Source organism: Anopheles merus, chromosome 3L (genome assembly GCF_017562075.2).
Source record: "Anopheles merus strain MAF chromosome 3L, AmerM5.1, whole genome shotgun sequence".
In the NCBI taxonomy this organism is placed as follows: Eukaryota; Metazoa; Arthropoda; class Insecta; order Diptera; family Culicidae; genus Anopheles; species Anopheles merus.
Window position 1 is genome coordinate 30,521,097 of NC_054085.1, and position 20,068 is coordinate 30,541,164.

At 44.9% G+C, this 20,068-nt stretch overlaps 1 protein-coding gene across 9 annotated transcripts in view; it reads left to right on the plus strand.

The window, feature by feature from the left end:
- The window catches only part of LOC121600539 (protein argonaute-2), a 36,379-nt gene extending 16,995 nt beyond the window's left edge, over nt 1-19,384 (plus strand). For 5 of the 9 annotated variants that reach the window (XM_041929213.1, XM_041929215.1, XM_041929216.1 and 2 more), the window contains 11 exons: nt 8,193-8,267; nt 10,102-10,711; nt 10,791-10,885; nt 10,957-11,179; nt 12,310-12,555; nt 12,647-12,812; nt 13,150-13,489; nt 13,568-13,734; nt 13,828-14,346; nt 14,432-14,601; nt 15,247-19,384. In XM_041929213.1, the coding sequence (XP_041785147.1) occupies nt 8,193-8,267; nt 10,102-10,711; nt 10,791-10,885; nt 10,957-11,179; nt 12,310-12,555; nt 12,647-12,812; nt 13,150-13,489; nt 13,568-13,734; nt 13,828-14,346; nt 14,432-14,601; nt 15,247-15,385 (2,750 nt within the window). In that variant the 3' untranslated portion in view covers nt 15,386-19,384. The other 4 variants (XM_041929220.1, XM_041929218.1, XM_041929221.1 and 1 more) reach the window with 4 other exon arrangements.
- The last annotated feature ends 684 nt before the right edge of the window (nt 19,385-20,068 follow it).

Here is a 20,068-nt window from a genome sequence, read left to right on the forward strand (position 1 = left end):
TCAAAAGTCTGTTCAACTAGAAAGTATGCGTTTAAGTGCAAAAACTAGTTTTCAAAACAAGAAAAAAATCAAAACTTTGTAAGAAAGATTTTCATTTTTTATGTAAATACGTTCTTAAACTTAAACTTAAAAGCACAAATTAAATAAGTACAGCCAAACAAAGCTAAGACGTTTTTTTTAATTCACACATCATCGTTTCCCAAGCGCCACAGATTAAGCTTAAACGACTGGAAAATTGAATATCCATAGAAAAAAAATGAAAGCTCCACAGCTTCATTGGTTTGATCAATAGATGGCGTATTACAACTCATCATTATATTGCTATCCTTTTCTTGCAATGTGTTTCGACAAGTTGCATTTTATTATGACCTATATAGCCTTCTAACTTTCTGAGCAAAAATCTATATAAATGGTCGTGTGGTTAGATACGTGGGTATCAACACCAATGACCATTGCTCAAATCTCACTTGCTTCAGTGCTGGTGGTTTCCGTTGGAGTTTAGTATTTAAACAATCGTATCGCCGTTCTAGTTCTAGCGATGCATAACTTCAATGCGAAACCATACAACAGTACAGAGGAAATGAGAAAGCTCTCCTCCAAGCGATGAAGCTCAACTGGTTGGGGTATCCCACCAACAGATAGCGCCACCAGCTTTTTTGCTATTTTTAGAATGCATGAGTCGTTTGGCGTCTGCTAAACGAAGTCTTTCTATATTCCGTTTAGGTAGAGAACTTGAGTCGTTTAGAAGCCGTTTAGTGGTCGTTTAGTGGATTTGTGGCACTTGGGTTCCTTGTATTAAAGTTTGGCATACGTATACCGTACGTTATTTGATCGTCATAGCACTAACGTATTGAATAATTTATGGTTTTCTGGGTATTATTTTTTTAAATGAGACTTTAATTATTTTCATTCACATGATTGCCCTACGATTTCTCGTGAAACGTAAATTTTGTATCATGTGCATGTAGTTTGTCTGATGTGTCGTGTCTGGTTGGTCATATACCATAGCAACTAGAACACAACCTTCGTGCTCGGCTGGTCCGATGCAGAATGACGTTTTATTTTAAAGAACATGCCCAGAGATTTGTTATAAATTCATTTAAAATCCTCTGATACTCAAACTAAGCAAAAACAAAATAATTATGTTCAAAACCCGAAATTATAACTGAAACGTCACCCCAAAACCGCCTGTGTTCGAAAAGGCTTTCGATCATCTTGGAAGGCCTTTTCGTCGCAACGCGCGCGTTTACCACCAGAGCGGGTTGAAAACTTACGGCATGTGTGCATGCGTGTGCGCGCGCGCCTGTGTGTGTGTGTTTTGTGTGCGGAACGAGCAAAAGTTGTGGCGGATGCATCACTCTTTTTCTTCTTCGAATTTCCGAGCGAAACGCGCGCTGTTGGCGAACGGGCGGCAGTGAAACTGTGTGAAAAGCTTAAACCACTCCTGCATCCGGTGTTTGTGGCGCGGGTTCGGTGCGATTCGCGTCGGTGGTCGTACGGGAAAGTGGGCCCTACAAAGCGCGTGTCTCGGGTACCTCACAGCGAGGGGGGGTGGGAGCGACACAGAGCCACAGTGAGTGGACCATCTCGGGTCGGGTGGAGCAGAAGGGAAACATTAAGGGCGACACACAGTGTGTCAGGGTGTGTGTGTGTGTGTGTGTGCCTGTGTGCGTGCAGCAAGATCAAACGGGAAAAAAGAGGAAAGACACCCCAGTGTGTGGTGTGCCGTGGCCGCAATCGAGTGTGTGAAACAAGGTTGTCCCGCAAAAGACGGCCGGACCCACCGGAGCAGCAGCAGCAGCAGGCGTAGAAGCAGAAGCAGAAGCAGCAGTAGCACCAGCAGCGTAGCAACGAGCAGCCAGCACATACATTCACAACAATGTATCCAGTAGGCCAACGTAAGTAAAACTGCGCGTTCCCTCGGTGGGGCGGGCGATGAACCAACCGGGAAGGGAAAAGGGGCGACCAAAAAAATGCGCGAGACACACAAGCCACAATGCAATCAGCATTGATCGTCATCGATTCATCATTACACCAAAGGCAGCAGCAGCAGCAGTTTAACCCCTTGTATAGGGCGACGGGAATAAGTGTGTGTGTGTGCGTGTGCAGTAGTGGTGTGTTGGTGTGGCCGTAGTGTGTCTCGATGGTGATGGTTCGCTTCAGGTGGTGTGGAAGATTCTTTCTGTCCCTCCCCTTCCCTGTCCCTTATGCTCACATCTTCGTATTCGCCTTTTCCACTCACAACGAGAAATAGCATCGTGGTGTTAGTGGTGTGCAAAAAACCAAAAAAAAAACAGGAAGTTAATTAACAAAAAAAAACAGATCAAAATTGGTTCATGTGTTGCTGAAGAATGTCCCAAAAAGTCGGGGCAAATTTCAATCGAGGTGCCATTTTTTCACACATTAGACAAGATTAGAGAAGCGTGCTTTCGTAGTGTGCGTGTTGCCACTGTGTATTTACATGCGAGTGTGTGTGTGTGTGGTGCTTTCAAACCCCGTGAAGAAAACCCTGTCTCGCACTGTTGTGCGCAAGTGGCTGTTGAGTGCGAATGTGTGTATGCGTGTGTTTGTGTGTTTTGAAAACTCATGACGATGTGCGTGTGTGCGTGTGTGTGTGTGCGAGTTGCGTACTACTAATCAGAGGCAATATGAGCGTGAAGAAAAAAAAAACCCTCTCCCCCCACACAGCTACACACATACCAAGGGGTTGCGTGTCACCGTGACAGCATGATTTTTTTATGTGACAGCATAATGTAAATGAATAGAGCAATCGTCCCATTTCTGTGCCTTCTGTTGTATGGGCACACACCACCTGCCCTTTTGTTCACGGAAGCAGCTATGTGTGTGTGTGTGTGTGTGTGATTGTTGTTGATAGGGCCCAGCGGTCCAGCGGTCGGTTGACATCTGTGTGGAAAATGAGAAGGGAAGAACGCTCCGGAATGGCGCCTCACTGCGGTGTTAAGGCGGCCAAAGATGTAGCGCAATGTGTTTGTAGTAGTGTGTGTGTGAGTGTGTGTGGTGTAACCACTTGCGTATTGAGAAGGTGTTGTTTGTGCGCTGTTAACTGTGTGCGTGTCTCGCTCTGTGTCAATGGCTGCTGAGAGAGGGAGAGAGAGACAGCCGCCAAACGAAACAGTGCGTGAGCGAAAGAGAAAGAGGAGCAAAAAAAAACCCTCCCAAAAGAAGGGCGCCAACACATCGCCAAAACATCGCCAATGTGCACCAACACCGACCAACACATACACACACGCGCCGCAACTCTCGTCATCAATTTACACACATTCTGATGATGGCGCCGCTTTGACACAAAGGCCACAAACTCTAGCATAGAATTTGGTGTTTGGAGTTTTTCTTTATGTTGCAGCCCCATTCCGCGTTTTGTCTCGTGTCTTGTCACCCGCTGGAACGGACTGGAAAAAAGGAGTGGGAGGGCGGGGGTTGGTGCCTTTTCCCTTCCCTTTGACCGAGCGACGGTTTTCTGTTGATTTGATTAGCGAGGGAGCTGGAAGGTGAAAATGTACAGTTTTTGGGAGGAGGAAAGGGATGGCGTTAGAAGATGGAAGATGGGACTGTTCGTGTGTGTGTGTGTGTGCTTACATTTGTGCTGTTGCGAAATTTCCCTTGCACAAATGTCAACAACCCAGCGGGTGGTCTCATTTCGCCGCTCATACGCTGGGCCACTCGGCATGCTCGGATGATTTTAACTTTTACAACATACAATTCAAATAATTATCATGATTGATATTATGCGTGCGCTGTTGGGAGAGCCATAGTGCATAGGAAAGATCAAACAAAAAACAAGGCAGATCGCTTTTGTTGATCATTATGATGAAATGTATGATGCAATTATGTTGAGCATGGATTTTATCAATTCACAGCAATATCTTGTTTTAATTACATCATAATTACAGAGTGGCCAGTACTTTCTTGTAACAATTGTATTCGGCGCTCGCGTCAAAATCCCATATTGTCCACAAACGTGGCCACCCCTAAAAACCACGTGACAATAATCGTTTATTAAATTAGATGGAATATTACGAAGGCTTGTACTACTATTGTCACGCAGGACATGTGGCTTAAATTTCCGGTTGCAGCAGCGCCAGAAGAAGATACAAAACACAGTTCTAGTTCTATGCCAGCATGATCATTACTGCTTTTAGAAATTCATACTTTTTGGTAAATACCTATTTACTAGAGACATTCGTTTTGGACAATTTGCATTGCATTCTCTTTGTCATTCCTCTTTGAAGGCCATGAAAGCGCGACTTGCGACTTATTGTGCTACGATAGCATTCCTACATTACTAAAAGATAATACTTTAAGGGCTACAGACTGCTCTGTGCCACGTGGTCGTTAATCAAAAGGATATGTAGCATATCATATTTTTCTTCTTCTATTAAAAGTCTTTCGAGACTTAATTCATTACCAGGCAGCCCCCGGATGATTCTTGCTACGGCTGGACGGTCCCATTCTAGACATGAACCCATGAACGTACTCATGTTATTAAGTCATTCGAGTTGACGACTGTACCACGAGACCACCGTCAGTTATGCAGGTGAAATGTGACATTTAAATCCGTTTTCGTCCGCTCACTTGCTTGCCTATCGTGCTAAAAGGGGCAGAAGCGGTTCAATTTGTGGATCTGGGGTAATCGCTCCCATACGCTGGACTCATCCATAACTTCAGCCTTTAGAAAGTGTTGAGTGTTAATACTTAGCCAGATCTATTATTATTATATTATTAGTTATTTACTACAACGGGCGCAGGGGCCTAATAGAGGATTTGCTAATCTAATCTTCACCAATCGATCGGTTTTGTAGTTTTGAGGGCTGTCCCATCTCACTTCGGCCCATTAAAACAAATCTAGATGTAGGTAGGGAATGACGTACGCAAAGATGCACCCATTTTTGAAGTCGTCCAAGATTACTGGGTCAAAGGTCAATGCATCGACAATAGCATGAAGGATGCATGACCATGCCAACCTAATTGTCCATATCTCACAAAAACTTCTTGATGGCGTGTGAAAGAAGGTGCTTAGAATGATTTTGGGGCCATTTATGAGTAACGGAAATAGACGTCCCAGCACGTTCAAGTGTTGCAAGGATATCCACAAGCACATTAAGCACTTAGTAGGCACAAATTGAGGTGAAAAGATCGCTGCGAGACGAGGACGAAACATTCGTCTTTTCATTCAAACCAACACGCAAAGACATCCTTGTAACTTAACCTCTCTTGAAAGTTATCAAGAGATTTTGGATAGAGTTTGACAACGCCTCCATGGCTCAGAATATATGTAACTTCTGTAACTTATGTAAGAATATATCAAACCGAACGTTCTCGGGGCTATCTCAAACTCGTCTTCTGACCACCTCAGCTTGGGTTTGGCCTGGGGCTAATATTTTGCCCATCTAATTGATGCCGGTACAAGAGCTCCGATCTGTTATGAATTTCTCTAGCCGGTTGTATTTATCACTTTCTCCCCTCTGGTTTCGCCTTATCACGCTTGAATTGCAACGCTTGGATGCCAAAAAGAAGGTACGCCTTTGATACAAAAATCGAGCTCAAAAACAAAAGGAAAGATGCCCAGTTTCACTCATAGTCATCAGGGGCTTGGCTCCCAATGTGGGGTGTGCCCTTCGATGTTGTTGTAGTGTCTGGATGTGGCTAGAATGGAGTAATGAATGTCAAATGAAGTAAATTGTGGTCTGGCTTGTTGTAGTTTGTGATGTTTGTCAAGTCAACAGCCAAGTCGATCTCTCGAGTGGTGGTGGTGTTCACCAATATGGTGAATTGAACCAAAGAATTGAATGAAAATTTGAATCTCCAATAATAGCCCCGCGGATGCATTGGTTCAGCTTTGGTTCCATATGGTAAAGCGACGTTTACGGAGTGTTGTAAAACTGTATCATCATCAAAAAACACGTGAAGAAGTTAAACACATTTCCAATCGATTCCTCGAACATTCATGCTTAAGGGGAGTAGTCAAAGAGGAAGTGAAAAGGCAAAACCCTCAGACCTTTTGTTTACCAAACACAGACAGACACACACACACATGTACGTATGTCTTCTTTTGCGTCGATTTCTAATGTGTGTATGGTGACCATCTTTTAAAATTACGCCCCTGCGTTGGTCCCCATGGTCGTGCGTTGTAACCTAATTTTTAGTTCCCCCCTTCCTCCCTCCCATTCCCCCGCAACAGAAGTCAACTTCCCCAGAGGCAGAGTAGGGAGGTTTGATTTAATTCCGCAAATACACACAACAACCAAAAAAAAAAAAATGTCCGGCGATTGTTGCCTACGCTGCTTCCCCGTTCTCCCAAAATATCAGCCCCCAACCCACCCCCCCCAAAGTGCGATGTTTTTTGGCAGTAGGCGATGTTTTTTTTTCCTCCACAGCACTCACTCGCTCCGCCAATAGCCAATAGAGAGTAGAAATGGCTCTTTGTTTTCATCATGCACATGTTTTGCGTTTCTAGCGATTTCTAGCGGTTTATGCGCTCTTTCTTTCCCTCTCTCTCTTTCTCTCTCTCGCTCTCTCTTCTCGCTGTTTTACTTTTCTCTAGTGGAATGGTTTTGTGTGTGTGTGTGTGCGTATTATGTTCAAACATTCAACGTACGGACGGTGTGGAGTTTTGTGGGTCATCGACATCTGCCAGCGGTGTGTTCGCGCGCGCTCACTTGCTGTTGCTTCTCTCGCAGATTAGGAATCCGTGAGTGTTTATGCTGGCTGCTGTGGAATGTCATGCTGTAGCAGCTAACGGAGAAGGGTATAGCAACACGTTCAGCTCTTTGGTTGGGAATTCCTTTCGCTATTTGAACACAACAGTTTAAGCGAAGGCCTTCATCGTTAGCCTCTGGAATGGAATATTACGTTTGAGACTTACACAACAAAGAATTTTGAGGAATTTTGAAGAGCTTCACCTATCTTAATGATAACTTCGTCACAACGCAATTCTAGGTAGGGAAATGCGGGAGGGCAACATCATCATCGTCATCATCAGCGAAGGTCAACAGCGTGGCGGGGCGTCTTCTCATCTGTTGCTCCACGTGTCGTCGTCCTCCACACAGAGAACCTCGTTTTGTTCCACATTTTCCTTCCACCGTCGTTGAGGTGTCACACTTTTTCTCAATTTGTCCGTTAGATCAACTCTGATTGGTTTCTGTGTGTGTGTGTGTGTGTGTGCTTCTCCCATATTCTGGTATGTGTGCACATATATGTAAATAAATCTAATCTTAGGAGGCGCTGTGTTTTGTCGCGTGTTGGTTGCTGGCCGTGCATGACGATGCAGAATGTGTGCGCGTGTGTGTGTGTGTGTCCGTGTTGCCAAGGAAGGAATGGTGGACGCGATCACTTCTTCTAATCCAATTGGCAAATGACACTTAAAATGAAGCTCTGCGCTCCCCCATCCTCCACGGGCGATTATTCCATTCAATCTCTGCTTTTGCAATGCAAATTATGCGCTTTGTTTGATGTTTGTTTCATACCTCACCATTTGGCTAACATTTCTAACACCACTTACCAAACAAGCACCTACGTACTAGATCTGTGCCGCTGTGCCCGTTGCTGCAATGTCGCCTGTATGACTCATGTGAATCTCGGTAATGGTGGAAGGTGCAGTCCAGAACAACTGCACTCGATGCAATTAGTGGCTGGATGAATAATCCCTATCCGTTTCTGACTCACCGGCTGTGACGTTGGGGAGGGGGAATATAAAACTTCGCTCTTCGATTTTGCATTTGTTGTTTAGCGTACGACTATATTTCTTTAAACGACAGGCTTTTTCCAGGTAGAACGGCAGTGCGGAACAACGGATTCGGAATCATTTGTAGCATTCTCTTCGTGCGTTATTTTTTTGTAGTTAGATTTTTCTCCTTTTTGTTCAACAATGTTTCTATGTTTCTTGCCTTAAGATCATTAGTTTTGATAAAGAATTACTTTCTCTCTTCTTTACCAATCCTTTCCTTACAGTTATCGTTTTGCTTCCTTGATTTATACATTTTTCTTTGTTTTTCTACACTCCCAAATATATATTTTTTTCTTTTTTTGTTTTCGGTTTTGTTTACAAAAAAAACAAAATCACCACTCTCCCTATTGCTCCCGAAACCACCCCTCTCCCCCCCCCCCTCAAAAAACAAAAATGCGCAAAGAAAATATCGTTTTCGTTCTCTTTTTTTTCTTCTCTTTATTTTTAGAATCACCATGGACTTCTTCGCCGCCAAGGCCTCCAAGTCCGTCTCAGTCGCAGACCAGCTTCGATACACTCTCACGTAAACTACCTGCTTTATCTTCTTGTTTCGATACATTTTCGAATACTACCTATTCATAAATTATCATCATCACATATAAACAATACAGAAGAAGCAAAGAATAAGAAGAAGAAAAGACAGCAACGAACAGGAAAATTTTACAAACCACCCAAATGCAATTGAAAACATTGAAGAAGGAGCGCACTTAGGGTGATGAGCGCGATGCGTTAATTTATGAATATGTATTTGCATTCGAAAAATCCAAAATTTAGAAACATCAAAATTTGCAAAAACAAAGAAAACAACAACACCGCAATGTGCCTTATGAAGAAAGAATGGAAAGGAAGATTACTTCGAAAAGAACACAACAACATTTCGAATCTTTGGTTTTGGTGTGGTGTGTTAATTGTTCGAACAATTCAAAGCAGGATGTTTTGCTCACAAACATATATTGGTTTTTGTGTGTATTTTTTTTTTTTCAATGTTTACCATTTTATTATTTGGTAACTTTTGAATTGTTCTATTTCTTTGTTGTTTTACTTTGCTATTTCGTTAGAACATTTTTTTAAATGGTATTTATCGACTCTGAGACAAAGAAGAGTAAAGAAAAGTGATTTTAAATTCAATTTTAATTGTAATGTTACATTTCATTCACTTGCTAAAATTATCGTACAATATTTTAAAACTATTTTATTCTACTTTAATGATAGCTCCATGGCGCGAATGAGTTTTGCTTTAAATATTTGTGGATGTTGTTGATGAAGTTTGCTTTACATTTAATATTAATGTTAACGAATAACTATACTAAAGCAGTTGTGTAAATACGAGTCAGCGCCTTGTTGTAATCTCTAACTTTTTTGTATTTTTTTCATCTGTGACTAACTGCTTTAATACACATCATTCGAGCAAATTATCAAAAGTAATCAAATGAACGTAACTTACATAATCCAAAAATATAGAAATATAAAACTAGAGAAAAAGGTAAACGCTGCGACTGCTTCCATTTGCTCATCGATGATCATTACATTATTGTTATTATTGTTTTAAATTGCATTTATTTTGGGCTCAATTTATGTTCTGTTCATTTTACTCCCTCCACACACAACAGACACGCTCAAACCGCGCTTGTTACAGCCTAGGAGGTTATGTTGAAATTACTAAACGTTAATCGAAATTTTAAAGAAAAAAATCATTGGAGCTTAGCATACGATTGGACAGCAAATTGTACATGAAAACATAACACCAAAAGCGTATTTAGTAACACAGCCAGAATGTGTATTAATGTGTTCTCTCTGTGTAAATAGTTTCAGGATATAATGATAATGCTAGGGCTCTGCAATAGGGTTCGTTTTGTAGCTCTGCATAGGGTAGCGTGTTTCACTTTAGGTGTCCCGACAGCAATTAAGAATGGGAGCACAGCACTTTCGCTCCCACGTTTTTGTTTGCCCACCACATGGTCCACGTCGGTTTTGCACACGAAATGTGTGTGTGTGTGTGCAATGATGTACCAAGCAGGTGTGGAGTCTGATACTCTTCGCTTGTTCTCTGCAGGGACAAAACAACATCATTTTCGTATGCTCACCCTCTGCAGCACTCATGTTAATGCCTATTTTCTTGTTTATTTTTCCCTTCTTTTCATTCCCCTCATCGAACAACAACACAACTATCAACTGGTTTACAATCTTTGGTTTGTGTTTCGATCCATTAAAATCATGCTGAAATTCGGCAATCAATCAATTTATACAATGCTCAACGATCGACTACAATCGGTTGTGGAATTTTGTGTAAAATGTCAAATTCCCCTTTTAAACCCCCTGACAAAACCGCGACTGGAATGGATTCGACGGTCCTGCAGCACCTCCAGCTGGGGCGACGGTCAACCCGACCACGGTGGCGACGACGACGGGTACGCAGGGTGCGCAGGCACTCGGTGTCGTGCCGGCCACACCGCCGGCACCGCCGGACCTACCGGTCTTCACATGCCCGCGCCGGCCCAACCTGGGCCGAGAGGGCCGCCCGATCGTGCTGCGGGCCAACCACTTCCAGATCACGATGCCGCGCGGGTTCGTGCACCACTACGACATTAACATCCAGCCGGACAAGTGCCCGCGCAAGGTGAATCGCGAAATCATCGAAACGATGGTGCACGCGTACAGCAAGATGTTCGGCGCGCTGAAGCCCGTGTTCGACGGGCGCAACAATCTGTACACGCGCGATCTGCTCCCGATCGGGAACGATCGCGTCGAGCTGGAGGTAACGCTGCCGGGCGAGGGCAAGGATCGGGTGTTCCGCGTCACGATCAAGTGGGTCGCGCAGGTGTCCCTGTTCAACCTGGAGGAGGCGCTCGAGGGCCGCACCCGCCAGATACCGTACGATGCGATACTGGCGCTGGATGTGGTGATGCGCCATCTGCCCAGCATGACCTACACACCGGTCGGACGAAGCTTCTTCAGCTCGCCGGATGGGTAAGTGGAAAGGCGTCGCGAGAGCTTTCCTTCTCGAGATGTAACCATCTGTATCTGTAACGTCTTTTTTTGTGTGCAGGTACTATCATCCTCTGGGCGGAGGTCGTGAGGTGTGGTTCGGTTTCCATCAGAGTGTCAGACCCTCACAGTGGAAGATGATGCTTAATATTGACGGTAAGGAACGGCTTTTCTGCTGGTGAAATGGACAACAAGTAATAACCTTCCTTTCATTCTTCGCTTTGCAGTATCGGCTACCGCGTTCTACAAGGCGCAGCCGGTGATTGAGTTCATGTGCGAGGTGCTGGACATCAGAGACATCAACGAGCAGCGCAAACCGCTGACCGATTCGCAGCGCGTCAAGTTCACCAAGGAAATCAAGGGGCTCAAGATCGAAATCACCCACTGCGGTACGATGCGGCGCAAGTACCGCGTCTGCAATGTGACGCGACGACCCGCACAAATGCAATCGTAAGTTGAACGGACATAAAGTGGGAGATGTTTCATTTGTCATACGTTTTAGGATGTGTAATCTGTGCACAATCAGCAATTGTAGAATACATAGCGAGTGATTTGGATCAGCTTCAGTTCCATAGCGCAAATCGGAAGCTAGACAACAAATATAGAACAGTCACAAAAATAAAGGAAATCGGTAATGGATGATTATGAATGGGACGGATATTCGTCTAAACTGAGTATAGGGATTACTGGAATACGGGATTATGGGGCTATGACAATTTAGGAATAGAGATGTTGGGCAAATTTGAATCAGATTAAGGAATTTCAATGAATCTTTGAAATGATTCAATGAATTTGATTCTCGGTTGGAAAGATTCACGAATCTCGAAAAATCATATCTCATTTGGGTTTGATAGGATTTGCTTCCTGTCAGATTTGAGTGAGTCGCTAGTCGGTACAGCTCAAAAGAGTGAGTTACCGATTCAAATCCATGTAGTCGTCACTCTATTTCGAATCAACTTATTGAAAAATGCCTAGTCGGAAACAAATAACGATGACGAGTAATACAGTCTTGGTAATAATGCTAAGAATAAGCAACAGCTATCTTGGGACCAGGTAAAAGATCGACAATGGGATTTAAAACTCTGGATAACTATGCCTAATATTATATAAAGACTCCTTCAAAATTAATTGAATCATAAAGCAAGTGAGTAGTGATTCAACACAGTCTGATGAGCGTGTGAGTTAAATCACAAGAGAGTCCTACAATGATGTACTGCCAAACTATATGTTTGGATATCTACTTCTTCTTCTTTGGGCTTTGGGCTCAACAAAACAACCCTTGTCGGTCAGGTCAAGGCCTGCGCTTGTACCATTATTGAGAGCTCGGCGCTTTCAGTGACTTATGTCATTACCATACCATAGCAAGATATTCATTCCTATATACATGGGGACACTTTCCATTCGGGGCTTGAACCCATAACGGGCATATTGTCAAGTCGTACGAGTTAACGACTGTACCACCAGACCGGCCCAATGACCATGCTTGGATATCCCTATAAGTCAAAGAACAAATAGAGCTATAAAAAAATGTACAAAAAATGCACAAATTTAATCACACTCTTCCCGTTTTTTTCGCACAGCTTCCCGTTGCAGCTAGAGAACGGCCAAACGGTCGAGTGTACGGTGGCCAAATACTTCCTCGACAAGTACAAGATGAAGCTGCGCTATCCGCACCTGCCCTGCCTGCAGGTGGGCCAGGAGCACAAACACACCTACCTGCCGCTGGAGGTGTGCAACATCGTGGCCGGCCAGCGCTGCATCAAGAAGCTGACCGACATGCAAACATCGACCATGATCAAAGCGACTGCCCGTTCGGCACCCGATCGGTAAGTGGAAGTGGTGGGGTTTGCTCCGTCCGTCACGTGCCGATAAAACGATTCTCCCTTGCTCATTCTTTTGTATTCCTTTGCATTACAGGGAGCGAGAAATCAACAATCTGGTGCGGCGAGCCGATTTCAACAACGACGCGTACGTGCAGGAGTTCGGTCTGACCATCTCGAACAACATGATGGAGGTGCGGGGCCGTGTGCTGCCCCCGCCGAAGCTACAGTACGGTGGCCGCGTTTCCAGCATGAGCGGACAAGTAAGTTATCCATGAGTGGTGTGGCACGCAATGCCCCCTCCCCAAGATCGAGCGAACGCTGAGGACACGTGTTTGGTGTCGTCGTGCTGATGGGTGGATTGGGCAGCAGTGTTTGCCGTTTGCTACGATTGGTGGAACCGGGGTGGAACCCATCTCGAACGGTTTTCACAAGTCGTAGCAATCAAGCGCACCGAGCCAGCATAACGAAACAGTTACCATACACACATACACGCACGCACGCACAACCAAACACTGGTCCTGATCGCGCGCGCCTCGACAATGGCCATTCGGCCCTGGCCCGCACCCCGTAATAGGCATATTAAAATAAGTGAAAAAGTTACTCTCCGGTCCACAGAACAAGGTGAGCTTAGCATTACCAAACCAAGGGGTTTGGGATATGCGAGGCAAACAATTTTTTACCGGCGTCGAGATACGCGTGTGGGCGATCGCCTGCTTCGCGCCGCAGCGCACCGTGCGGGAGGACGCGCTGCGCAACTTTACCCAGCAGCTGCAGAAGATTTCGAACGACGCGGGCATGCCGATCATCGGGCAGCCGTGCTTCTGCAAGTACGCGACCGGGCCGGACCAGGTGGAGCCGATGTTTAGATATCTGAAGAGCACGTTCAGCCACCTGCAGCTCGTCGTGGTGGTGCTGCCCGGCAAAACGCCCGTCTACGGTAGGTTGTGAGCAGGAACAAAAGGAGCGTTTTCATTGATTCTTAATGCAATTTTGCGTATTATTTTGTGTGTTACAGCGGAAGTAAAGCGCGTCGGCGACACGGTGCTCGGCATGGCGACGCAGTGTGTGCAGGCGAAGAACGTGAACAAAACGTCGCCCCAAACGCTGTCCAATCTCTGCCTGAAGATCAACGTGAAGCTTGGTGGAATCAACTCGATTCTGGTGCCATCGATCAGACCAAAGGTGCGTAATTCAAACCCGTCGAATCGAGAAACTCAGTCAATAAAACGTTTTTACACTTTTCTCCTTTACATCACCACCCATAAAAAAACACAGGTATTCGACGAGCCGGTCATCTTCCTCGGCGCTGACGTGACGCACCCGCCGGCCGGCGACAACAAGAAACCGTCGATTGCGGCCGTCGTCGGCTCGATGGATGCGCATCCGTCCCGGTACGCGGCGACGGTGCGCGTCCAGCAGCACCGGCAGGAGATCATCCAGGAGCTGAGCAGCATGGTGCGCGAGCTGCTGATCATGTTCTACAAATCGACCGGCGGGTTCAAGCCGCACCGCATCATCCTCTACCGGGACGGTGTGTCCGAGGGCCAGTTCCCGCACGTGCTGCAGCACGAGCTGACGGCGATCCGCGAGGCGTGCATCAAGCTGGAGGCCGACTACAAGCCGGGCATCACGTTCATAGTGGTGCAGAAGCGGCACCACACGCGGCTGTTCTGCGCGGACAAGAAGGAGCAGAGCGGCAAATCGGGCAACATTCCAGCCGGCACGACCGTGGACGTGGGCATTACGCATCCGACCGAGTTTGACTTCTACCTGTGCAGCCACCAGGGCATTCAGGTAGGTGTTGCTTTGGCTGTTTTTTTTTGTGGTTAACGTGCAGATAAGTATGATTTATGTTTGCAATTTGGTTGCATCGCTGCAGGGTACGAGTCGCCCGTCCCACTACCACGTGCTCTGGGACGACAATCACTTCGAGTCGGACGAGCTGCAGTGCCTAACGTATCAGCTGTGCCACACGTACGTCCGGTGTACCCGATCCGTTTCCATTCCAGCTCCTGCCTACTACGCACATTTGGTCGCATTTAGGGCGAGGTAAGACGACACACACACACACCAATGTCTAGATTAGTGATGGGAAAATTGAAGAATTCTTCGGAATCGATTCCGGCTAGCTCCGAAGTTTTCTGGAATCGATTCCGGGTATAGATCCGGAATTGGTTCCGGCTTTGGTTCCGGAATCTACTCCAGATTTGGTTCCGGAATTGGCTCCGGAATCAAAATCGGCTTCGGCATCGGAATTGACTCCAAAATCAGAGTTAGTTTCGAAACGGAGCCCTATTTCTATTCAAGAACTGATTTTCATTACGGAGCTAATTCCATTTATGGAATCAATCCTGATTCCGTTACCGAAGCAAATTGCAATTCCCTGGCCGATTCCGATTCCGGGACCGGTTCTGATTCCGGGACCGGTTCTGATTCCGGGCCCGGTTCTGATTCCGGAGCCGATTCTAATCCCCGAGACGACTTCGGAATCAGCTCCGGAGTCAACTCGCGAATCGGCTCCGGAATCGGCTCCAGAATCAGAATCGGTTACAGCATCGGAATCGGCTCCGGAATTGATTTGGAACTGGGAATCGGAATCAAGTTGGTCCGATTCCGAGCTCCCACCACTAGTTTAGATTTAACTACTTCGCTTTGGATGGACCGGTTTGTTAATCCAGTAAATTCTGCCCACAGGTACCACTTGGTCGAGAAGGAGCACGATTCGGGCGAAGGATCGCACCAGAGCGGTTGCTCCGAGGACAGAACGCCGGGCGCGATGGCCCGCGCCATTACCGTACACGCCGACACCAAAAAGGTTATGTACTTTGCCTAAATGCTGGGCAAAGACTTCATCGGACGACAGACGCACACACTCTTACAGCTGCTGCTGCAGTGTGCAGAGGAGAAGAAGAAGGATACAGCGAAGAAGAGGAAGAAGGAGATGCATCCCGAAGTCACTATAACAACAAAAAAGCACTACCGAAACCAACGGCGCCAGCTTGCTCTGTTGGTGGTGTTGATCCAGCAGCAGCAGCAGCAGCATCATCAACAATCAACATCGGCAGCAACAGTAGCAGCCGAGGCGGTTTTAATCGTAAATCAAATTCAATCAAACACTACTATGCTATAGAGATCTCTCACCCGTTTGTCAGGTGTAACGCAAAACCCACTGATGCTTTAATTTTGTACCCCGGATGATGTTGGCAAGCTTTTACGCGCAAACCCTCCCGAACACCATACGGGCGCGTAGTTTGCAAAGCTCTGCAGTACCAATATTGAGCGGAAGCAATCGCACGAGATACTGTAATGTGTAGGGGGATGTAGGGTAAAGGATTGTGCAATTGTGCAGTTATCACCTCATTGCATCACCACTACCCAGCGAGATAAGTGTGTTCTAGCAAAGCGCAAGAGAGGTGTAGTAGAGAGAACAGTCTCGTGTTTTGCAACAGATCGTTGCATGTTATCGTGTGTTTTTTAAATGTTTAACGTGTCCTTATATTATTTCATAACGTATATGCAACCTTTAGTTTGTAACACGATTCGCTTCCTTACGAGCTCTTACCAGTAGCAGATACTGATGATGATGTTGTTGGTGCTTGCGTGTGTTTATGTACGAAGGAAACAAACCCCAGATTATGTTGGGTTTGCAGTGAGCTTTACGTATTTACGTTTCCTTTCCTTTGACATCGTGCAACAACCAATACAAACAACACACTGTCAAAAGACTCTTGTTGATACAAAAAAAAAACACACACACACACTTTACGCTACAATCAGTGCCCCAATCACGTTCCACACCGCAAGAACGCGCGGTGGGGGAAGGCGGCCACCATCATCAGTGAGACAAATGATGTGAAACGTTGTATTTAGTCGATAATATTTTAGTACAATTGTGAAAATACAAGGGATTTTTTTTACGTCTTAACATCGACTGTCACACGGCTACCAATTATGAATTTGCTCGTTGTGCGGCTTCGGCGGCTCTGAACTCCCGAAGTGTTTGGGGGGTTGGAATCAAAACGAGCTGAGTTTTGAGTGTGTCAAATAAGCTGCTCGTGTTTGTTTTTTTTTACTACCGATTAAATTTATTGGAAACAAATATCCAATATATTATGACAGCATTAGGGTAGAATGAGTGCAGAAAGAGAGATGAAGGAAATAAGGTGAATAAGGTTTCTTTTTTTTTTGTTTGCAGTATATGTGGAAGAGATACAAGCTTTCCGTGTATAATTCATTAAATGATAATTTCCCACTGCTCAAGTGCAAAACAATTTGCAACTACTACAACGCCATCCGTTCGGCAATAACACGCCGCTGGTGGTTTAAGTTTCCTCTACGCGATCTCCCGCCCCTCAGCGTTTGGAACAGAACAGTCTCTACCACCGCCTCCATGAGCCCAGCCCCAAGGGGTTGATGAATAATTTCGCCTCTAGAGTTATTAGTAGATACACGCGCTTTTATACACTAGCACAAGCTCTCAGTACTACTACTAATACTACTACTACTACTACTTACCAGTAAGCTTCCTCCGCTCTCAGCACACACACACGCGCCAGCGCTGTAAAAATAGTCCAAAAGGTTTGCTCGTTTCGTGTGCTTGCTAAGCGCCATTTTGAATAGATTTGATCTAAAGCATAGCGAGCAAAAGCTCTCGATGTGTTGTGTGGTGTGGTGGTTTTTGGTTGTTGTTGTCTCATGCGAAACACGCACCTCAACACGAGTGCCGGGAATTAGACAGACAGTTTCAATAACACTCATACACCCAAACACAATCAATTCTTCAACTTGTTGTAAATAAGTGTAAGGAAAACAAAATCTCGTCTGCCGCGGGAAAGAGCATCGAATATGCAGGGGGAGGAAAGGGGGACCGCCCTTTGAATGCGCCAACGAAACATCATTATCCAAACTTAAGCGAAAAAAAAAAAACTGAAGCTCTTCGGTACGGTCACTAATGAATGGTCAAATCATAGATTCTTAAGACGTAAGACGATAAGAGGGAACTCAGTATGAAAAACATGAATAATGCTTCATCAGACCCCCCCAGTGGGGGGGGGGGGGGTAGCACTACCGGAAAGGTGTAAAATATTTAACACAATGTAAACACAAACTCTTTTTACAAACTCTGATCACACAACACTAAGCTATAGAGAGCCCCCCACACAAAACGTGGTTATGTAGATGAATTTGTAGTCAAATCCAATCAAACCCCTCTCAATGTATGGAGGCTTTTATCAATGCAAAATGTGTCAAAACTGTATGTATGTCACGGGCGGGAGTAGGAAAAGAACGGACAAGGAACGGCGACAGCTACACAATTTAGGTTTTGTTAGGGGCAGCAGCGAGCAAGGTTCAAGATGTGTTCTGTTCCGTATGCATGTATGTGATGGTGTGTGTGTGTGGGATGGTGCGCAGCTGCAGTTTGCAAATTCGGCTGCTACACTTAATCGTATGATACTTATAAGAGGTGCAAAGCGCTTGAAGCACGCGAACGATACACAAAACCCCTCTCACTCCGCCCCTTTCCAAAAACAACCGAATCTTACCACTGAGCGAATGAACAACCCACCCAGAGCGGATAGAATGCTCACTAAAAAAACAACCACGCAACAATAATCAGATCGGATCCCATTCCCAGGCACCCACAGGTGCCCTTTTAAAAGCCACACCCGCCCGCCCCATTACACAGTTGTTTAGTTTTGCCTGTGCAGTAGTAGCATCATATTGTATTGTCGATTCGCACGAAGGTTTCAGTAAACGTATGATGGGATGAGGATGGGAATCGTCCTGGCAAAAAAGGGAGTTAAGCTTTACTCGCTCGCTCGAACCTCCTGCGCACTAGGGTGTGTTGTAGCTCCCCTTCCTTCATACACATTAGCAGCAGGCAACATCAGGCCGTGCTGGTGTACGGTCTTTATATATTAGCTCTATATGTACGTACATTTATATATTTTGCTTGCTTCACTCGGAAAGCATCTCGGAAAGCAAAGTGGGGTAGGATTTAATGTTGACAAAAGAGGGAGAAGGAGTGTAGTAGTGTGGATGGGAAACAAAACTGATAATGAGCATGATGGATTTTAAAATTGTGGAGTGTTTTTTTTTTTCGAGGACGAACTGTGTGGACTGGGGCTTCCTTATTTTTATTTAACACACCAACGCAAAGCCACCAACCAAACCAGTTCACACACTGATTCATACCAGCATCACCCATTTCGCGTATAAGCAAGAGAGGAATGATTCTAATGTGTAGTAGAGTTGAACATCGCGTGAATATCGCAATCATAAGCATGATCATCAGATGAATCGCGTGCGGGCAAAATGGCTAGAGGGAAGTAATTAGGTCAGCAGCATCTCGATAAAAGCCGCAGCAGCAGCTGCACGCATTCGTCGAAACATAGAGTAACAAGAAACAAACAAAAAAAAACACAAGCGAGACACATACATATAAATATATATATATATTAGTACGGCGGTCCATGTGCCACCAGTAAGCTGAAACTTCAGACCGGGAATTAGATTGTAAGGATCGTAACAAATAATATGAAAAAAGGTATATTATACATATATTAATTGTAAATGATTAAATCTTAAATGGCGGTCACCAAATTGCTAATTTTTCTCAAAACGCGATCGCTCGCGGCGGCGGTGTTTTGGACGCACACTTCACGAGAGACGAGAGGACATTACATGGCTTGAAACATTACCCCCAATAATCGTATCGTTCGCGGTATTGCAAGGAGAGAGGGGGTGATATCGAACGGTTTGAATGACTCCATCAATAGATTAGAAATGTGTTTTCCGTTTTGTTTGTTTCTAATTTATAAAGCAAACAGAGGAAAAAACAAACAACTCTACCGCAACTGAGAAAGGTTTCTCCAACAAAAAGAAAAAACAAAACAAACCCAATAAAACACTGACAAATACACCACAACGGAAGCGGTGAGGAGATTTTGATTTTGCAAAGCCTTTTGCAAGGGCTTACACAGGGACGAGTTGCTAAATATGTTTTTAGCTGTAATTACAAACTGCGCTTGAGCACAAAAGGTGCGGCCGGCACATGAGCAGTCCCGTAACATTTCATCTTCATGATGGAAGGCACGAGAAGATTAAAATCTCCCGTTCGATTTGAAGCATAAACTTTAACCGACCGTTGGTCAATTCTAATCTCTCTGTCTATAATGATCCAAAAACAAAACATAAGCGAAAAAACAAAAAGAATAAAGAGTGAGAGTGAATGACCAAAAAGAAGAAAAGCACACAAACACACCCCCACACTGGACAAAAGAGTGGAAACAACTTTTTAGCAAATTTGAATGTGAAAAGCAGCGTTTTGTTTAACAATTGGGCTAAAATGAATGAAAACGGTGAGTGATGATAGCACATAACACGCAACGCAACCAACACACAACACAGTGACCAAACACACAAAAAAAAAAAACATACGCGACATGTATTCTTTTAAAAGAAACAAAAAAAAAACAAAACAAAGAAAGTGGATAAAGAACCGCAAGACAAGTGA